Below are 19331 nucleotides of genomic sequence, written 5' to 3'. Positions count from 1 at the left end.
GATGGGACCACAGGCATGTGCCACCACGTCCAGCTAATTTTTAAATTTTGTGGAGACAAGGCCCCACTTTGTTGCTCAGGCCAATCTCAAACTTCTGGGCTCAAGCAATGCTCCCGCCTCAGCCTCCCAGTGTTGGGATTACAGGCATGAGTCACTGTGCACAGTCTGATAATGATTTTAAGGATGCCTAATTTACAATAAGAACTCCATGTTTATCTTATTGTATTTAGGTAAAGGACCCAAACTTAACAGAAATTAAATCAAAGAAAAATGATTCCAAGTTTTCCACAACAACCAGCATGGAGATGCAACTGAGTCAGGATTCTTCATACTGGTATGTGGGACTGTACCAAAAGGAAGCAAAGTCACTTTACAGAATAAAAAGAACAAACTAAGAATAGTAATAAAATGTGACAACAGTAGTCTGAGGCTCTCCTAGGTGCAAGATCAGAGCATTTCTGAGCTGTTAAGACAGTAACATTTGGCTTGATGTCTATACAAAATAAATTTACCTACTGCTTGATACATGTTATAACAACTTCAAGCATCAAACTAGCTGTGTCAGTGGGAATAAAAGTAACCCTATATTATATGCATAGCTGTAGCAGAGTTAAGTAGAGACTCTGGAACTCAGAGGGACACTAGCTGAGTCCAAACACCTGCCCCTACCCCTGCCCCTTACTAAGCTGAATGTCCTTGAGCATGCTACTTTATTTCTCTGGGTTTCAATTAATTTGTTTTGAGTACATTTAGGGGTTTATTAGTTGATGCAATATGCAATTACTTGTGCCAAAATTCTCCCAATTCAGTATCTATAGTTCCATATAAAGCCTTCACTTTACCTATTATTATCAATGGTAAAGAGGTGGGGGAGAGACTCTTAGGTGTACTTTATCATTTCTTGAAGGTGGATGCATGCTGACTCAGATGTCAAGTAAAAAATCCAACAAGCTTTCAAGGTAAGACTTTCTTTGTGTATTATTCTGGGTCCATGGCCTTTAGCCACTGGAAAGATCAGGATAGGAAGAACTTCTAGGGACCCCAGAGCTTGACCTAGGAAGCAAGAGATGTGATCTGATGAAAACCAGGTAAGATCAGCGATATGCTACAATGAGATGTGACAATGGATTATTATGACACTACCAAAGGTTTTTAAATTTCCTTGTGAAGTTCCTTGTAGAAGAAAAGTTAAGCAGATAGCAAGGATACTATAACAAGAGATGCACTGCAGGTTGCCGTCCTTTTAACCTTTCACAATGCATTGAATAAAGGGCTCCTGAATTTGGTCAAGACTCCATGCTGTGGTTTTAGCTACAGGTTAAGAAACCCAGTGTGGACAGTAAGAGGTACTATTTTGCAAAAATGCAGCCTCCCATGATGTATAAAATTTGCTGTTAAAAGATGATTTTAATAACTATGCAAATGGTATCATTACACTGAGCAGGAAGTAGATGACAGTGACCTAGCTTTATTAATGTTAGAAATAATGTACTTTACAACATCATTTTAGTCATAAGGCTGCTGCTTCACTTACCACTTCTGTTGATGTTTCTGCATGTTCAGAAGTAACATGTTCCTGAAGAGATGTCTCCGTATAGCCCATTTTTCCACAATAGGGACAAGTAAAAGACTGTGGCTGCTCTACAGAGAAAGCTTCCCCACCATAGTATAAATCTGAAAAATAAAGTAGAATTGCATTGAGGAATATTAGTTTTTAAACACATAAAAATGTAATAAAGAAAGTGTGGGCCAGGAGCAGTGGTTCACGCCTGTAATCCCAGCACGTTGGAAGGACAAGGCAGGTGTATCACTTGAGGTCAGAAGTTCGAGACCAGCCTGGCCAACATGGTAAAACCTCGTGTCTACTAAAAATACAAAAATTAGCCAGGCATGGTGGCAGATGCCTGTAATCTCAGCTGGTCTGGAGGCTGAGCCAGGAGAATTGCTTGAACTTGGAAGGCGGAGGTTGCAGTGAGCCAAGATCACGCCATTGCACTCCAAAAGAAAGTGTGCCTAAAATATTCGACAACCTCATGTGGTCAAGGAATGCTTAGGTACCTATTTACATTTGTAATATCCTTATTCCCATGAGGACTCCATGTTATTCCTCCAAAATTCCTTCCCCAGATAGCTACTATATATATAGCCTTAAGAGAGAACGAAGCAAACAACTCCATCCTCCTTCACTTATTTGAAACACTGGTCATTTTACATCTGGCTCTAATTTTATTGTAATTTATTTTTTCCTTATCTGTATACACTGTGGCAACACTGATATCAACAGAAAAAATCAGGAGGGTCCACCAAGAAACAAGGACAAATGTGCTCAGAGGGAAAGACAGACAACCATGATCAATACGAGAACTGCCAGACGTAGTTAGCTGTCTATAGAACACGCTGCTCTCAGAGCATGGAGGACAATGCTAACTTAAGATACTACCAACAACATTAAAAAGGTTTTTTTTGAGACAAGGTCTTACTCTGTCGCCCAGGCTGGAGCACAGTGGCATGATCACAGCTCACTGCACACTCAGTATCTGGGCTCAAATGATCCTCCTGCCTCAGCCTCCGACATAACTGAACTACAGGTGTGTGCCATCACACCCGGTTAATTAAAAAAAAATTTTTTTTTTGGTAGAGATGGGGTCCCATCTTGTTGCCTAGGCTGGTTTTGAACCCCCAAAGTGCTGGGACTACAGGCATGAGCCACCACGCCTGGCCTGTCACAAAATATTTCGCCCAACTGGTTTACTGGAAAACTAACCAGTAGTCTGTGGGAATAATTTGTTCACCTCATAAGTTTATCTCAAGGAATAAGTCTATTTTTTCCATTAGGTAATTGCTATGGTTTGAATATGGTTTGTCCGCACCAAAGCTCATGCTGTGGCTTCGTCTCCAATGTGGTGGTGTTGGAAGGTGGTGTCTTTAGTAGATGATAAGGTTGTTAAGAGGTATTAATGCCTTTCTCAGGAGTGAATTCTCGCTCTCTCAGGACTGAATTAGTTCCCTTGAGAGTGAGTTATTTTAAAGTGAGGCTGTCTGTCACTTACAACTGTTTGGTCTCTTTACACATGCCCACTTCCCCTTCTGCTTCTCTGCCATGTTATGACACAGCTGAGCCCTCACCCGAAGTCCACCAGATGCAGATGAACCGTCTTGGCCCTGTTAGCCTCCAGAATTGTGAGCTAAACAGACCCCTTTCCTTTAGAAATTATCTAATTTCAAGGATTTTCTTATACTAAGAGAAAACAGAGAGACAGAAACATAAAATAAGATGCAAGTATATTCAGTATGTTATGCCACCACAAGGAATTATTTAATTATTTAGCATAAAACAAACACCAAATTTAAGAGAGCTTTTATAAGAAAAGAAAATGGAAGAAAGTGTTCATTACATGATAGATTTGTTCATATTCATTTTTAGGGAGATTTAAATGATCATAAAAGTTTTATGTATTATGTATATATTGACCATTTATTAGGTGTACAAGACTTGTCAGGTGGATTTGGAGTAAGTGGGGATAAATATATTAAGAAGAATAGAACTTCCTCATCTCATAAAGGGCATCTACCAAAAACTCAGCAAACATCATTTACTGGTGAAAGACTGGATGCTTTCCCCTAGATCAGAACAAGACCAGTGTGTCCACCCTTGCCGCTTCTATTTAGTATTTTACTGGAGGATCTATCCAGAGTAAATGAAAGGTATCCAGATAGGAAGAAGTAAAATGATTTTTATTTGCAGATGACATGACCTTGTGTACAGAAAGTCCTAAGGAATCCACTAAAAAAAAAACTCTTGGCGCCGGGTGCTGTGGCTCACGCCTATAATCGTAGCACTTTGGGAGGCAAAGCAGGTGAATCACTTCAGGTCAGGAATTTGAGACCAGCCTGGCCAACTAGGAAAACCCCATCTCTATTAAAAATACAAAAATTAGGCTGGGTGTGGGGGCTCACGTCTGTAATCCCAGCACTTTGGGAGACCAAGGCGGCGGATCACCTGAGGTCGGGAGCTCATGACCAGCCCGGCCAACACAGTGAAACCTCGTCTCTACTAAAAATACAAAAATTAGCTGGGCATGGTGGTGCACACCTGAAGTCTCAGCTACTCAGGAGGCTGAGGCAGGAGAATCACTTGAACCCAGGAGGCGGAGGTTGCAGTGAGCCGAGATCGCGCCACTGCACTCCAGCCTGGGGGATGAGAGTGAAACTCTGTCTCAAAATAAAATAAAATAAAAATACAAAAATTAGCCAGACATCGTGGTGCATGCCTGTGATCTCAGCTACTTAGGAGGCTGAGGCAGGAGAATCGCTTGAATCCAGGAGGCAGAAGTTGCAGTGAGCCGAGATTGCACCACTGCACTCCAGCCTGGGCAACAGAGGGAGACTCCATCTCAAAGAAAATAAACAAACGAACAAACAAACAAAACCCTCTTGGAACGAATAAAGAAGTTCAGCAGCACTGTGGGATACGAGATCTATATGAAAAAAAATCAATTGTTTGTCTATATGGTTGCAATGACCAATTCAAAAATAAAATTAAAAAAACAGCCAAGCATGGTGGCTCATGCCTGTAATCCCAATGCTTTTGGAGATGGAGGCAGGAACCACTTGAGCCCAGGAGGACAAGCCTTTGCAACGTAACAAGGCTTCACCTCTACAAAAAATTAAAAATTCAGTCTGTTGTGGTGGCATGTGCATGTGGTCCCAGCTACTCGGAAGGCTGAGATGGGAAGATCACTTGAGCCTGAGAGATTGAGGCTGCAATGAGCCATGATGGCACCACTGCACTCCAGCCTAGGTGACACAATGAGAACCCATTTCAAAATAAATACATAAGATAAAAATTCCATTTAAGACAGTAAAAGAATACAGATGCTCCTTGACTTACAGTGGGGTTATATCCTAAAACTTGAAGAACCTATTTTAAGTTGAAAATGCATTTAATACACCTAACCTACCAAACATCATAGCTTAGCCTAGTCTACATTAAATGTGCTCAGAACACTCATGTAAGCCTACAGTTGGGCAAAATCACCTAAAACGAAGCCTATTTTATGAATTATTGAAGACTGCACCGAAAATGAAAACAGCATGGTTGTATGTACTTAAAGTTCTGTTTCTACTGAACATATATTGCTTTTGCACCACTGTAAGATAAAAAAATCATAAGCTGAACCATCATAAACTGGGGACCATCTATTCTTAGAAATAAATTCAATGGAAGTGCAAAACTCATACTGTGATAACTGCAAAAGTGTGTCAAAAGAAATTAAAGACCTACATAAATGGAAACATATCCCATGTTCATGGATCAGCAGATTTAGTATTATTAAGATGGCAGTACTCTCCAAACTAATCTACAGATTCGACATAATTCCATTCAAAATCCTAGTTGGCTTCTTTGCAGAAACTGACAAGCTGAATCTAAAATACAGAAATGAAAGAGACACAAAATACCCAAAATAGTCTTGAAAAAGAACAAAGGTGGAAGACTTAGTCTTCTTGATTTCAAAGCTTACTATGAAGCTACAGAAATCAAGACGGTGTAGTACTGGCATAAAGACAGACATATAGGCTTGGCACAGTGGCTCACGCCTGTAATCTCAGCACTTTGGGAGGCTGAGGCGGGCAGATCACGTTGAGCTCAGGAGTTTGATACCAGCCTGGGCAATGTGGCGAAACCCCATTTCCACAAAAAATTAAAAAATCAGCTAGGCGTGGTGGCTTCCACCTGTGATCCCAATTATTTGGAAGGCTGAGGGTGGAGGATTGCCTGAGCCTGGGAAGCAGAGGATGCAGTAAGCCAAGATCACACCACTGCACTCCAGCCTGGGTGACAGAGTGAGACTCTGTGTCAAAATACAAACAAAAACACCAAGCATATAGATCGATGGAATAGACTGAGAGTCTAGAAATAAACCCTCATTTACAGTCAACCTATCTTTAACAAGAGTGCCAAGACAATGCATTGGATAAAGAATAGTCTTTCCAACAAAAGATATTGGGACAACTGAATATTCACATGCAAAAGAATAAAGTTGGTGCTTTACCTCATTCCATATATAAAAATTAATTCTAAATGGGTCATATATCTAAATATAAGAGCTAAAACTACAAAACTCTTAGAAGAACACACAGGTTTAAATCTTCGTGACTTTGAATTAGGCAGTGATTTTCCAGATACAGCACCAAATGCACAACAAATGAAAAAATACATAAATGGGACATTATCAGAATTAGAACTTTTGTGCTTCAAAGCACACCACCAAGAAAGTGAAAACACAACCCACAGAATGGGAGAACATTTTTGCAAATCATCTATCAGATAAAAACTTATCTATGAAATAAAAAACTATTACAATTCAATAACAAAGACATATTATCCAATTAAAAAATGGGCAAAGGATCTAGGTATTTCTTCACAGTAGATATACAAATGGCCCATAAGCACAAGAAAATATGCTCATAATTTATATTTCAGATAAATATAAATCAAAACCACCTGAGATACTACTTTACACCTACTAGGATGGCTGAAATAAAAAGGACAAAAAGTGTGGGGCTAGGTAAGAAATTATAGTATGAAGCCAGGTGTGGTGGCTCATGTCTGTTATCTCAGCACCCTGGGAGGCCCGCAAGTGGATCACCTGAGATCGGGAGTTCAAGACCAGCCTGGCCAACATGGTGAAACCCTGTCTCTACCAAAAATACAAAAATTTTCTGGGCATGGTGGCAGGCACCTGTAATCCCAGCTACTTAGGAGGCTGAGGCAGGAGAATCGCTTGAACCCAGGAGGTGGAGGTTGCAGTAAGCCGAGATGGCGCCATTGCACTCCAGCCTAGGCGAGAAGAGTGAAACTCTGTCTCAAAAAATAAATAAATAAATAAAAATTATAGCATGAAACATTTATAGATTTTCTTACAATGTCTTCTAATCAACTGTGGAAACAATCTTTTTTTTTTTTTTGAGATAGCGTCTTGCTTTATTGCCCAGGCCGGAGTGTAGTGGCACAATCAGGGTTCATTGCAGCCTCGACCACCTGAGCTCAAGTGAGCCTCCCATCTCAGCCTCCCATGTAGCTAGGACTACAGCTGTATGTGTGCCACTACATCCAGCTAATTTATTGTATTTTTGAGGGGTGGGTGCAGAGACAGTTTTCGCCACGTTGCCCAGGCTCGTCTCAAACTCCTGGACTCAAGTGATCTGCCCATCTAAGCCTCCCAAAGTGTTGGGATTACAGGTGTGAGCCACCACACCCAGCCAACAATCTGCTTTCTGGTCATTACAAAAGTTATTACTGCCAGGCATGGTGGCTCACATCTATAATCCCAGCACTCTGGGAGGCCAAGGCAGGTGGATAACTTGAGGTCAGGAGTTCAAGACCAGCCTGGCCAACATGGTGAAATTTCACCTCTACTAAAAATACAAAAAAATTAGCTGGGCACAGTGGCACACACCTGTAGTCTCAGCTACTCAAGAGGCTGAGGCAAGAGAATTGCTTGAACCCAGGAGGCAGATGTTGCAGTGAGCTGAGATCTGGCCACTGTATTTCAGCCTAGGTGACAAAGTGAGACTCTGACTTTAAAAAAAAAAAAAAAAGCTATTATTTGTGTGTTAATAGCAAGAACAAAAGACAGACCATATTTCTTCTTTACTGAAGCACTCTTCTATTTCATACCTTGTCAGTGGTGTGTATTTCTGAATGGTTTTTTTAAACAAGTAAACTATGATTAAGACGAACAGACAGAATTACTTGGTATATGAAAGTAAGGCCGGGTGCAGTGGCTTATGCCTGTAATCCTAGCACTTTGGAGGCCGAGGCAGGTGGATCATGAGGTTAGGAGTTCAAGACCAGCGTGGCTAACATGGTGAAACCCCGTCTCTATTAAAGATACAAAAAATTAGCCGGGCACGGTGGTGCACGCCTATAATCCCAGCTCCTCGGGAGGCTGAGGCAGGAGAATCGCTTGAACCTGGGAGGTGGACGTTGCAGTGAGCTGAGGTAGTGCCATTACACTCCAGCCTAGGCGACAGGGCAAGACTCTATCTCAAAAAAAAAAAAAAGCCGGGCATGGTGGCTCACACCTGTAATCCCAGCACTTTGGGAGGTTGAGGCGGGTGGACTGCCTAAGGCCAGAAGTTCGAGACCAGTCTGTTCAACATGGTGAAACTCTATCTCTACTAAAATACAAACAAATTAGCCAGGTGTGGTGGTGTGCACCTGTAATCCCAGCTACTTGGGTGGCTGAGGCAGGGGAATTGTTTGAACCAGGGAGGTGCAGGTTGCAGTGAGCCAAGGTTGCGCCACTGTATTCCAGCCAGGGTGACAGAGTGAGACTCCATCTCCCAAAAAAAAAAAGGTAAGATTTATTTAATGTTTAATGAATCTGGGGCCTCATGGTATGCTGCTGGGGAGTTTTAGAACACTTTGCCTTTACTTCTTCACACGTACATACAATTCTAAATGATGTAATTCATTAAATTTTTAATTACTTACCAAAATCTACCCTTGTTAATATGCACTGCATTGGGTGGTCAGTTGTATGCCTTGTTGTTGTTGCACCACTTTCATAACAAGATGCACAAAGATCGTAATCGTAGCAAATTAAACACTTATATCTGCGACCTCGAAAATTTCCTTTTAAACATGCATCACAGCTGACACCTATAAAAAAAAGAAATATCTTTTGTTACCAGTTATAAAGACCACTCTTGATTTCATTTTTATGAATGTTTCAGGTGCTCATTTAACCCCACATATCCTTTCCAAAATGACTAGAAATGACTTAGTAAAATGGTATGGGAATTTTTAGCCATGTGCTGGATTCATTACTCTGATTTATATACTCCAGATGAAAATAATTTAAAATGACTGATACAGGCTGGGCGCGGTGGCTCACGCCTGTAATCCCAGTACTTTGGCGGGCCAAGGCGGGTGGATCACTTGGGGTCAGAATTCCAAGACCAGCCTTGGTCAACATGTTGAAACCCCGTCTCTACTAAAAATGCAAAAATTAGCTGGGCTTGGTGGCGGGTGCCTGTAATCCCAACTACTTGGGAGGCTGAGGCACAAGAATTGCTTAAACCCAGGAGGTGGGGTTGCAGTGAGCTGAGATCACGCCACTGCACTCCAACCTGGGCAACAGAGCAAGACTTTGTCTCCAAAAAAAAAAAAAAAAAAAAAAAACCAAACCAAAACCAAAACTAAAAACAAACAAAAAACCACTTAAAATTAAATAAAGTAAAATGACTGACACAATGTAATCACCCTTTTCCCCCCTTAAAAAATGCCTTGATATAGGCCAGGCATGGTGGCTCAGGCCTGTAATCCCAGGACTTTGGGAGGCTGAGGTAGGCAGATCACGAGGTCAGGAGATGGAGACCATCCTGGATAATATGGTGAAACCCCGTCTCTACTAAAAAAAAAAAAAAAAAAAAATACAAAAAATTAGCTGGGCTTGGTAGCAAACACCTGTAATCCTAGCTACTCCGGAGGCTGAGGAAGGAGAATCGCTTGAACCCAGGAGGCGGAGGCTGCAGTGAGCTGAGACCAAGCCACTGCACTCCAGCCTGGGCGACAGAGCGAGACTCCACCTCAAAAAAAAAAAAAAAAGCCTTGATAAGCCAGCAATAAAGTAAAAACCAAGATGAAGAGGTGACTGACTGGAAGCACTAAAGAGGGCTTTTCACAATGAGGGTATTTGCGAAAGCAGGTAAAAATCTAAGTTTAAGTTCCACAGCATTACAGGACAAAGGCCTACTGAAGGTGGGATAATTAACAGAAGATTCCTCATAAAACCAAGATCCTAATATACTCTCACAATGCATGGGTGGGCTAGAAATCCTCCCTAGGGGATTACAAAAATTACCCTAGTGAAAGCCCCCTGCCCTGAGGGCACAAAATAACAACAAAAAGCCATAACCACAAACCAGTCCTCATGGGTTTATAGCCCAAATTCTATCAAATGGTTCCAAAGACCTTGGGTCAAGAATTTTAAGTGGTCTTAAATTAGAATTGACAGCAAGCATCTGGCATATATTAACATCCAAGGAATAAGTTCATAATTTAAATCATAAAATACAAAAAAGTAAAGCACCATCAGAAAGAACTAGCAGGAGCAGCAGAATCAGTCATGAGTTCGTATCAGAACTGGATATCAAATAATTCTTAACCTGTTAAAAGAAATAACTGAGTGTTGTGCCTAACACCTGTAATCCCAAGCACTTTGGCAAGGCCAGGCCCTCAGAGGGATGGCTTGAGGCCAGGAGTTCAAGACCAGCCTGGGCAACATAGAGAGATCCTGTCTACAAAAAAATTTAAAAATTAGCTGGGCATTGTGGCCTGTGCCTGTAGCCCTAGCTACCAGAAGCTGGAGGAAAGGGAGAATGAGGAATTACAGTTTAGCGGGTAGGGAGTTTTGAAGTCTGGGATAATGGAAGAATTCTGGAGATGGACAGTGGTGATGGTTCCAAGAATATGAATATACTTAATGCTACTGAATTGTACACCAAAAAGGGCTTAAAATAAATTTTATGCTATGTATATTTTACTGTAATAAAAAAATATGCCATTTGCAACAGCATTTTTAAAAAGTGCCTCTGAATAAATCTAACCAAAGATAGGTAGCCTTTTATGAAGCAAATGAGTACAAATGTATTCAAAGACACTAAAGGACTTTAAAAACTACAGATACCAACTTCATGGACTGGAAGGTTCATAATAAAATGTCAACTGATTTGTAGATTCAAACAATTATAACCAAAATTTAAAAAGAATTTTTTTGTGGGACATGGTAAGCTGACTCAAACGCTGACACTAGTTACAAAAAGGGCCAAGGACAGTCAAGATGCTCCCAAGAAAAACGAGATAGAGGGACTTGTTTTATATATAGAGAGAGCTACACTAATAAATAATAAGTAATACAGTAACAAATTATAAAGCTATAATAACTATAAGAAGAAGGAATGGCACCAGCGTAGAGACAAACTGGCCTATGGAATAGAATGGAAAGCCCCGAAGCAGAGGTTGAAATCTGTTTTACGACAGCAAGGTCACTAAAGAACACTGAGAAAAGAAGGGAGTGGACAATAAATAGTGCTGAACAGGTGATTATCTACGTGTGGGGAAAACAGAATTAGATCTCTTCCCCATATCCCATACACACAAAAAATCAATTCCACATGGTTTAAAGACAGATTCAAAAGAACAATGAAAAATATCTCTAGAAGACAATATAGAATATTTTTATCAGCCTAAAGTAGAAAACAATTTCTTAAATAACTATGTTAAGACTTTTTCTTCATCTTTTAACAGCCTCCACTGACTGAAAATACAAGGCTCAGAAACTGGTGATATGTACAACATACATGTCAGACAAAAGTTTGGTATTCAGAATGCATTATGAACTCTTACATATCAGTAAGTAAATAATGAACGCTCAATAGAAAAATGGAGAAACCTGTCAAAGGGCACTCAAAGAACAACAAACATAAATGGCCAGTAAACATATGAAAAGACGCTCAGTCTCATTAGTCATCAAAGAAGTGCATGATTAACATCCGTGAGCTAGCATTTTACATTTACCAAACTGGTAAGAAACTACAAGTTTCATGATGTCAAGTGTTAATGAAGATAAAGGGCAGCAGAAGTGCTTATACCCTGCTGGTGGGAGTGTATGTCAGCACAACCACTTTGAAAAATTTGTTCATATTTTAGTCAAGTTAAATACATATACCTCCTATGATACCGTAATTTCACTCTTAAATACGTTCCCAGGGGGAATCTTTTGTCTGTGTGCACCTAGAGAATGTAGAAGAATGTTGACGGCAGTTTTTGTAACTGAATTTTAAAAAGGCGATTCAGGGACCGGGCGTGGTGGCTCATGCCTACAATCCCAGCACTTTGGGAGGCTGAGCGGGCGGATCATGAGGTCAGGAGATCAAGACCATCCTGGCTAACATGGTGAAACCTCGTTTCTGCTAAAAATACAAAGAAAAATTAGTTGGGCATGGTGGCGGGCGCCTGTAGTCCCAGCTACTCGGGAGGCTGAGGCAGGAGAAAAGCATGAACCCAGGAGGCAGAGCTTGCAGTGAGCCGAGATCACGCCACTGCACTCCAGCCTGAGCGAAAAGTGCGAGACTCTGTCTCAAAAAAAAAAAAAAAAAAAAAAGACTATTCAGATTCAAAAGCTCAACAGTTCAATATGCACAGAATGAATTGGAAAAAGAATGAATCAAAGCAACAGGTAAGAACATCGCCTCAGATGAATGAAAGAAAGTCTCAAAGAATACATATAGTATAAAATTGAAAACCAGTATCTAGTTTAGGAAATCAAACATGTAGTAAAACTATAAAAGGAAAATGAGGGAACGATAACATTTTGGTCAGTGGTTCCCTCTGGGGGTTAAGGGGCTGAGGAGATGAGTGTGTGAAGCTTTTAGGGATCTCGAAATGTAACATTTTTATATCTGGCCAAGAGGATCTGTAGTACCATTCTTCTCCTTTGCATTTATTTTATGAAAATTCTCATATATCCAACCAATATTTTATTTTTAAAAGTTCTTTCCTTCCTTCCAAACAAACAAAAAAACAAAAAACAAAAACATAAAGCAAAGCTGGAATTGTTTACAACCACCTTTGGGCTGTCAGTTCAAGGTGGAAAACCGGAAAACTAACATAGTTTTGGCAGACTGTAGATTTATTTTTGAGACAAGGTCTTACTGTCACCCTGCCTGGAATGCAGTTGCATAATCTTGGCTCACTACAGCCTCGACCTCCTGGGTTCATGCCTTTCTCCTGCCTCAGCCTCCTGAGTAGCTGAGACTACTGGTGTGTGCCACCATGCCCGCATAATTTTGGTCAGGATGTTCTCAAACTCCTGGACTCAAGCAATCTGCCTGTGTCAGCCTCCCAAAGTATTAGGATTACAGGCATGAGCCACTGAGACTGGCCTAGGTTGTAGATTCTTAATGTTTGTTGAATGTTTTTATTAAAAAACAAAAAACACCAAAAAAAAAAATCAGGCCAGGCACAGTGGCTCACGTCTGTAATCCCAGCACTTTGGGAGGCTGAGACAGGCAGATCACAAGGTCAGGAGTTCAAGACCAGCCTGGCCAACATAGTGAAACCCCATCTCTACTAAAAATACAAAAATTAGCCAGGCGTGGTGGCAGCCACATCCCAGCTACTCGGGAGGCTGAGGCAGGAGAATTGCTTGAACCCGGGAGGCAGAGGTTGCAGTGAGCCGAGATCGCACCACCGCACTCCAGCCTGGGGCACAAGAGCGAGACTTCTTCTAAAACAAAAACAAAAACAACCACCAAAAAACGAAACAAAAAAAATGGAATTCCCTGTTATTACTTAGCCATTAACAATAACCATTTAGACAAATCACTTAATGTTCTCTGCTCAATCTTTCTTCATCTATGAAGTTTGCTATGAGAAGCAAATGAGGAAAAAAAGATATGAAAGTCCTAAATTCTAAAGTGGTAATATTAACTTATTCAGATGCAGTAAGATTTTTTTTTTGAGACAGAGTCTCGCTCTGTCGCCCAAGCTGGAGTGTGGTGGCACGATCTCGGCTCACTGCAAGCTCCACCTCCCGGGTTCATGCCATTCTCCTGCCTCAGCCTCCCGAGTAGCTGGAACTACAGGCGCCCACCATCACGCCCAGCTAATTTTTGTACTTTTAGTAGAGAGAGGGTTTCATCACATTGGCCAGGATGTTCTTGATCTCCTGACCTTGTGATCCGCCCACCTTGGCCTCCCAAAGTGCTGGGATTACAGGCGTGAGCTATAAGATTATTTTAGTACTTTCCTAGAATACAATTTGATCTCAGTAATATACACAACCTTTTAAATTACTTTTCAAAATATCCTTCGAGATCCTTGATCTCAAAAGCTGCAGTGAGACTCCCTGAGCAACTTACAATGACAGCCAAATGATGGCATCATCGTGGCAATTTTTCAGCAAATTCAACAAATATTGATTATCTAATATGTAATATGTTTTAGATGCTGAGGATATAGCAATGAACAAAACAAAGCCTGCCCCCAAGAAACTAACATTTAGTATGCACTAAGACAAGCATAAAAATAAAAGTTGGCTAAGTGTGGTGGTGTGTGCCTGTAGACCCAGCTTCTCAGGAGGCTGAGGTGGGAGAATTGCTTCAGCCCAGGAGGTCGAGGCTGCTGTGAGTTATGATCATGCAACTGCACTCTAGCCTGCAGACAGAGCAAACCCTGACTCCAAAAAAAGAAAAAAAGTTGCAGAGCATGGTGGAAGTAAGTGCTATGGAGAAACATAAACCAGTGAAGGACAGCGTGGGCAAAGAAAGTATTACTAAAAAAGATACTTGAGCAAAGAGACGGAATACTTAAAAATTTGCTTATTCAAAATAGCTTCCAGGCCAGGCGCAGCAGCTCAGGCCTGTAATCAATACCAACACTTTGGGAAACCAAGGCGGGCAGATTGTTTGAGTGCAGGAGTTTGAGACCAGCCTGGGAGACATGGAGAAACCCCGCCTCTACAAAAAACATAGAAAAATTAGCCAGGTGTGGTGGTGAGCGCCTGTAGTCCCTACTACTCAGACTGAGGTAGGAGGATCACTTGAGCCTAGGAGGCTGAGGCTGCAGTGAGTGGAGATTATGCCACTGCGCTCCAGCCTGGGTGCCAGAGTGAGACCCTATCTCAAACAAAAACAAAATAGCTTTCATGCATGATGATGCTTTAAGCACAACACTGAAAATAATGAATGGCGGGGGGGGGGGATACCTATGATACCTATTTAGGTTCACAAATGGTATAATAACATGGACAAACAATTGTACTGTGAATTTAGGTGCCAGGAAGGTAAACCCAGCTCTGAACTTTTTGGTGTGTAGCCTGACATTATTCTGTAGGCCTGCCTTCTCTTTCTGAGGTGGGGATGCCTACTGGCAAGTATAGATGAACAAAGCTTAAGGCAGCTGTGCATGGTGATATTGATAAACACTGTATCTTTCAGTAAAAAGATGCTGATACTTATCCCTTGCTCACTCTACTCTTGTGATTTAATTCAAAGCTACCTAAATGGTTCACATAAGGGATGGGGGTGGTAGCCTCAGGCTTCACTTAAACCCAGCTAGAGTTCTGTAACTGTAAGCCCTTTAAAAAGGAAACAGGGTTTGTTTGTTTAAATTTACTGTCTATTTGCGATGAAATCATTTCTGTAATATATATTTTTTAGCTTCTCAAATACTGAAAGGCCTTTTATGATTCAAGATCAGTATTTCAAATACAGATACATCATACATATATATAAAATATTTAAGTCAAACTTTAGGTAAGTTTACAGCAGGGTTTCTTACAACATAAGATTCACTTTATTAATAATCTCTGTGGCGGCCGGGCGCGGTGGCTCAAGCCTGTAATCCCAGCACTTTGGGAGGCCGAGATGGGCGGATCACGAGGTCAGGAGATCGAGACCATCCTGGCTAACATGGTGAAACACCATCTCTACTAAAAAAAAAAAAAAATACAAAAAACTAGCCGGGCGAGGTGGCGGGCGCCTGTAGTCCCAGCTACTCGGGAGGCTGAGGCAGGAGAATGGCGTGAACCAGGGAGGCGGAGCTTGCAGTGAGCTGAGATCCAGCCACTGCACTCCAGCCTGGATGACAGAGCCAGACTCTGTCTCCAAAAAAAAAAAAAAAAAAAATAATAATAATAATCTCTGTGGCAGCCATGCTACAGAGGGTTTTTTGGTGATTAGCAAACTATGAATAAGAAGTTGAGCTAAGTAAAAATGTTTTATAACATACAGTTTTTCCATATAGTCTGCTATCATCCTTTCTCATTGTTTTGTTTACGAAAGCTCTGTCCTTTAATTCCTTCTGTTGTCATAAACTTGTTGAAGGTAATATTTAATTTTATAGAACATTTCATACCATCTAAGTCTCTAAATAAAAGTATACAAGCACAGACTTTTTCAATTTCTCAATAGTAGCCCATTGTCCCCCTTAGAATGACTCTCACTCAATACAGAGGACCTCCTAAGTATATCTGTCAGAATTTGTATCATTTTATGACACAGACTAACAAAACCTGCTCCACTACTGTCAACTACAGGTAATCGAACGTTCCTATGGGAGGAAATAAGCTAGCTCTTTGCTGCAGTCCCTTGGTTAACAATAGTGATTCTACCTGGTATCAGGAAGTCAGAGAAATCTGAAACAGAACAGATACATGGCATATGTAAAACTATCAATTCCTTCACAGGAAGAATGAAGTTGCTTCTGATGAGGTATCAGTACACTGTATTTAAGATATTAAAAAATCAAAGTTCTGGCTGGACGTGGTGGCTCACGCCTGTAATCCCAGAACTTTGGGAGGCCGAGGCGGGTGGATCACCTGAGGTCAGGAGTTCAAGACCAGCCTGAAACTCTTTTTAGTAGAGATGAAACCCCATCTCTACTAAAAACACAAAAATTAGCTGGGAGGTGGAGGTCGCAGTGAGCCGAGATCATGCCACTGCACTCTGGCCTGGGCGACAGAGCAAGACTCCGTTTAAAAAAAAATCAAATCAAAGTTCTGAAAAGTATTATAACAGAAACAAGAGTTCAAATATTGTAAAATAATGCCGTGAGAGGCAAAGCTGAATAACCACTAGTTGTCTAGATAGCACTGATATCCATTACATTAAAAAACATTTAGGTTTCATTTACCTTACACTACATATATTCTGCAAAAACTGAGTTAACCAAATAATAACATGTGCAACCCATCACTGAATAATCTAGCTTAGTCACGGCTGGGCACGGGGGCTCACGCCTGTAATCCCAGGGCTTTGGGAGGCCGAGGAGGGCAGATCACCTGAGGTCAGGAGTTCCTGACCAGCCTGGCCAACCCGGTGAAACCCCATCTCTACTAAATATACAAAAATTAGCCGGGACTGGTGGTGCGTGCCTGTAATCCCAGGTACTCGGGAGGCTGAGGAAAGAGAATCGCTTGAACCCGGCAGGCAGAGGCTCGGGAGGCTGAGGAAAGAGAATCGCTTGAACCCGGCAGGCAGAGGTTGCAATGAGCTGAGATTGTGTCACTGCATTCCAGCCTGGTAACAGAACGGCACTCCGTCTCCAAAAAAAAAAAAATCTAGCTTAGTCATACTGTGTCATAAAGAAGTTGAGAAATCACTTCTTTGTGATTTGTAAAATCACGAAGTTTGTAAATGGTAGTTTGTAAAATCGTAACTTGGACAAGCTACATTATAAGGTTAAGGTGTTATATTTGTAATCCCCCATCTTTTCTCATTGTTTTGTATATTTAGAAGTTCTGGAAAACAAACGAAAGCTATGAACTAAAATTTTAAGGAGAAAAGGATGCCCTCTAGTGGGAACACTTTTTTTTTTTTTTGAGACGGAGTCTCCTTCTGTCGCCCAGGCTGGAGTGCAGTGGCCGGATCTCAGCTCACTGCAAGCTCCGCCTCCTGGGTTTACGCCATTCTACTGCCTCAGCCTCCGGAGTAGCTGGGACTACAGGCGCCCGACAGCTCGCCCAGCTAGTTTTTTTTTTTTTTTTTTTTTTTTTTGTATTTTTTAGTAGAGACGGGGTTTCACTGTGTTAGCCAGGATGGTCTCGATCCGCTGACCTCGGGATCCGCCCGTCTCGGCCTCCCAAAGTGCTGGGATTACAGGCTTGAGCCACTGCGCCCTGCCTGGGAACACATTTTTAAAAAGCCACTGAAATAATATGTAGTCTTTGCTTTCTTATTAAAAAAAAAAAAAAGAAAAAAGTTTCTAATATTCGTTTACAGCTTTTTAAAGGAGAAAAATCTCAGGTTGGTATACCTTTTACTTTTTAATAAAATTAGTTTTTAGCTAGGGAATAGAGAGTTGATGGGAAAGAAAAGGTCAACAAAGGGCAAGTTACCTTCAAGACACACAGGGAAAAAAGAATACAACAGGAAGTCGACCTCATCTGGAATTTGAAGGCCTGGGATTACACAGCACTTGTCATTGACAGCCAATTTTGACTTCTAGCTACCATGTGATGGGGGCGGGGCGGTGGAGAGAGGGAAGGCCTCTTTTCTACTTCTGTGAAATGTCTGTGTATTGTCTCTTCAAGGCCCATGCATCTCTCCAAGTGTGACTTTTTGAAAAAAGGGTATGTATCATATAGGCTGTATCATTTTGACACTGAGAACTGCCCAAAGAACAATACTATTAAATGATAGACAATCTCCAAGAAGAGACTCTGCATTTAAGCAGTTGAAAAATTGTGCAACCCTTAGAAGAGGATCTCAGATGAACACAAAACCAAGTAAAAAAGATGAACTAGGCTGGGCACAGTGGCTCATGCCTGTAATCTCAGCACTTTGGGAGGCTGAGGTGGGAGGATCACCTAAGGTCAGGAGTTCGAGACCAGCCTGGCCAACACTGTGAAACCCCGTCTCTACTAAAGATACAAAAATTAGCTGGGTGTAGGGGCGGGTGCCTGTAATCCCAGTTACTTGGGAGGCTGAGCAGGAGAATTGCTTGAACCCGGGAGGTGGAGGTTGCAGTGAGCCAAAATTGTGCCAGTGTGCTCCAGCCTGGGTGAAAGAGTAAGACTCTGTCTCAAAAAAAAAAAAAAAAAAAAAAGACAAACTATAGTATAAGTAACTCAATGAAAAGTATAAGTAACCAGAATTATTTTGCTTAAAGAAAACGGTCAAAGGATACTTCCAGATGTGAAACTGCTGGAGGAAGGAAATCTAAGACAAAGTTTATAATGCTTCATAAACTGGGAGCCTACGTCAGGAGCGGAGAGTTTTTTCATCTTCTACTTAAGAATCACAGAGGAAATACAAATCATCCCTTGCCAAAACAAAAAGAAACAAAAAGAAACTCTAGGATTTGTCCGTGTGTGTGTGTTTTTTTAAGAGCTTTCCTTATTTTTAGAAATAGGAAGAGAATAAAAAGGTCTATTAAACATACATATAACTCTATATATTCGTATTTTTAAAAACCTATGCCCTGTGTTTAAGGGACAGACTCAAGAGGAGAAATGGGGTATTGAGACCCGCTCAGACTCTTCAAGAGTAAACCTATAGCTAAAGAGATTCCACAGCAGAGAAAGAGAAATGAAAAAGGGGGAGAGCATGATCCAGAAACAAGATCCAGAAGAAAGAGAACCAAGAAGCTCAGTAAGTAGGTTTTGCAATGTGTACTCCTCACACGGTAGTCTTATTTGAATGAACTATATGTTCATTCAGCATTTAAAACATTTAAAACAACCCTTTCTTACTGGAAATTGGCTTTTCTACTTTTTTTTTTCCAGGTGGAATTCTGCGAGTTCTGTGATACGTAACAA

The 19331-nt window shown here is 41.2% G+C and overlaps 1 protein-coding gene across 1 annotated transcript in view; it reads right to left on the bottom strand.

The window, feature by feature from the left end:
- Nucleotides 1-19331, bottom strand: part of KCMF1 (potassium channel modulatory factor 1) — an 82926-nt gene that overhangs the window by 20321 nt on the left and 43274 nt on the right. Inside the window, exons 2-3 of the mRNA XM_025354774.1 lie at nucleotides 8501-8668; nucleotides 1535-1674 (exon numbers count right to left, since the gene is read on the bottom strand). Of these exons, the coding sequence (XP_025210559.1) occupies nucleotides 1535-1674; nucleotides 8501-8668 (308 nt within the window). The remainder of the gene's footprint in view (nucleotides 1-1534; nucleotides 1675-8500; nucleotides 8669-19331) is intronic.

Source organism: Theropithecus gelada, chromosome 13 (assembly GCF_003255815.1).
Source record: "Theropithecus gelada isolate Dixy chromosome 13, Tgel_1.0, whole genome shotgun sequence".
Taxonomy (NCBI): domain Eukaryota; kingdom Metazoa; phylum Chordata; class Mammalia; order Primates; family Cercopithecidae; genus Theropithecus; species Theropithecus gelada.
The sequence above is the reverse complement of the archived record's forward strand: the minus strand, read 5'-3'. Positions and strand labels throughout refer to the sequence as shown.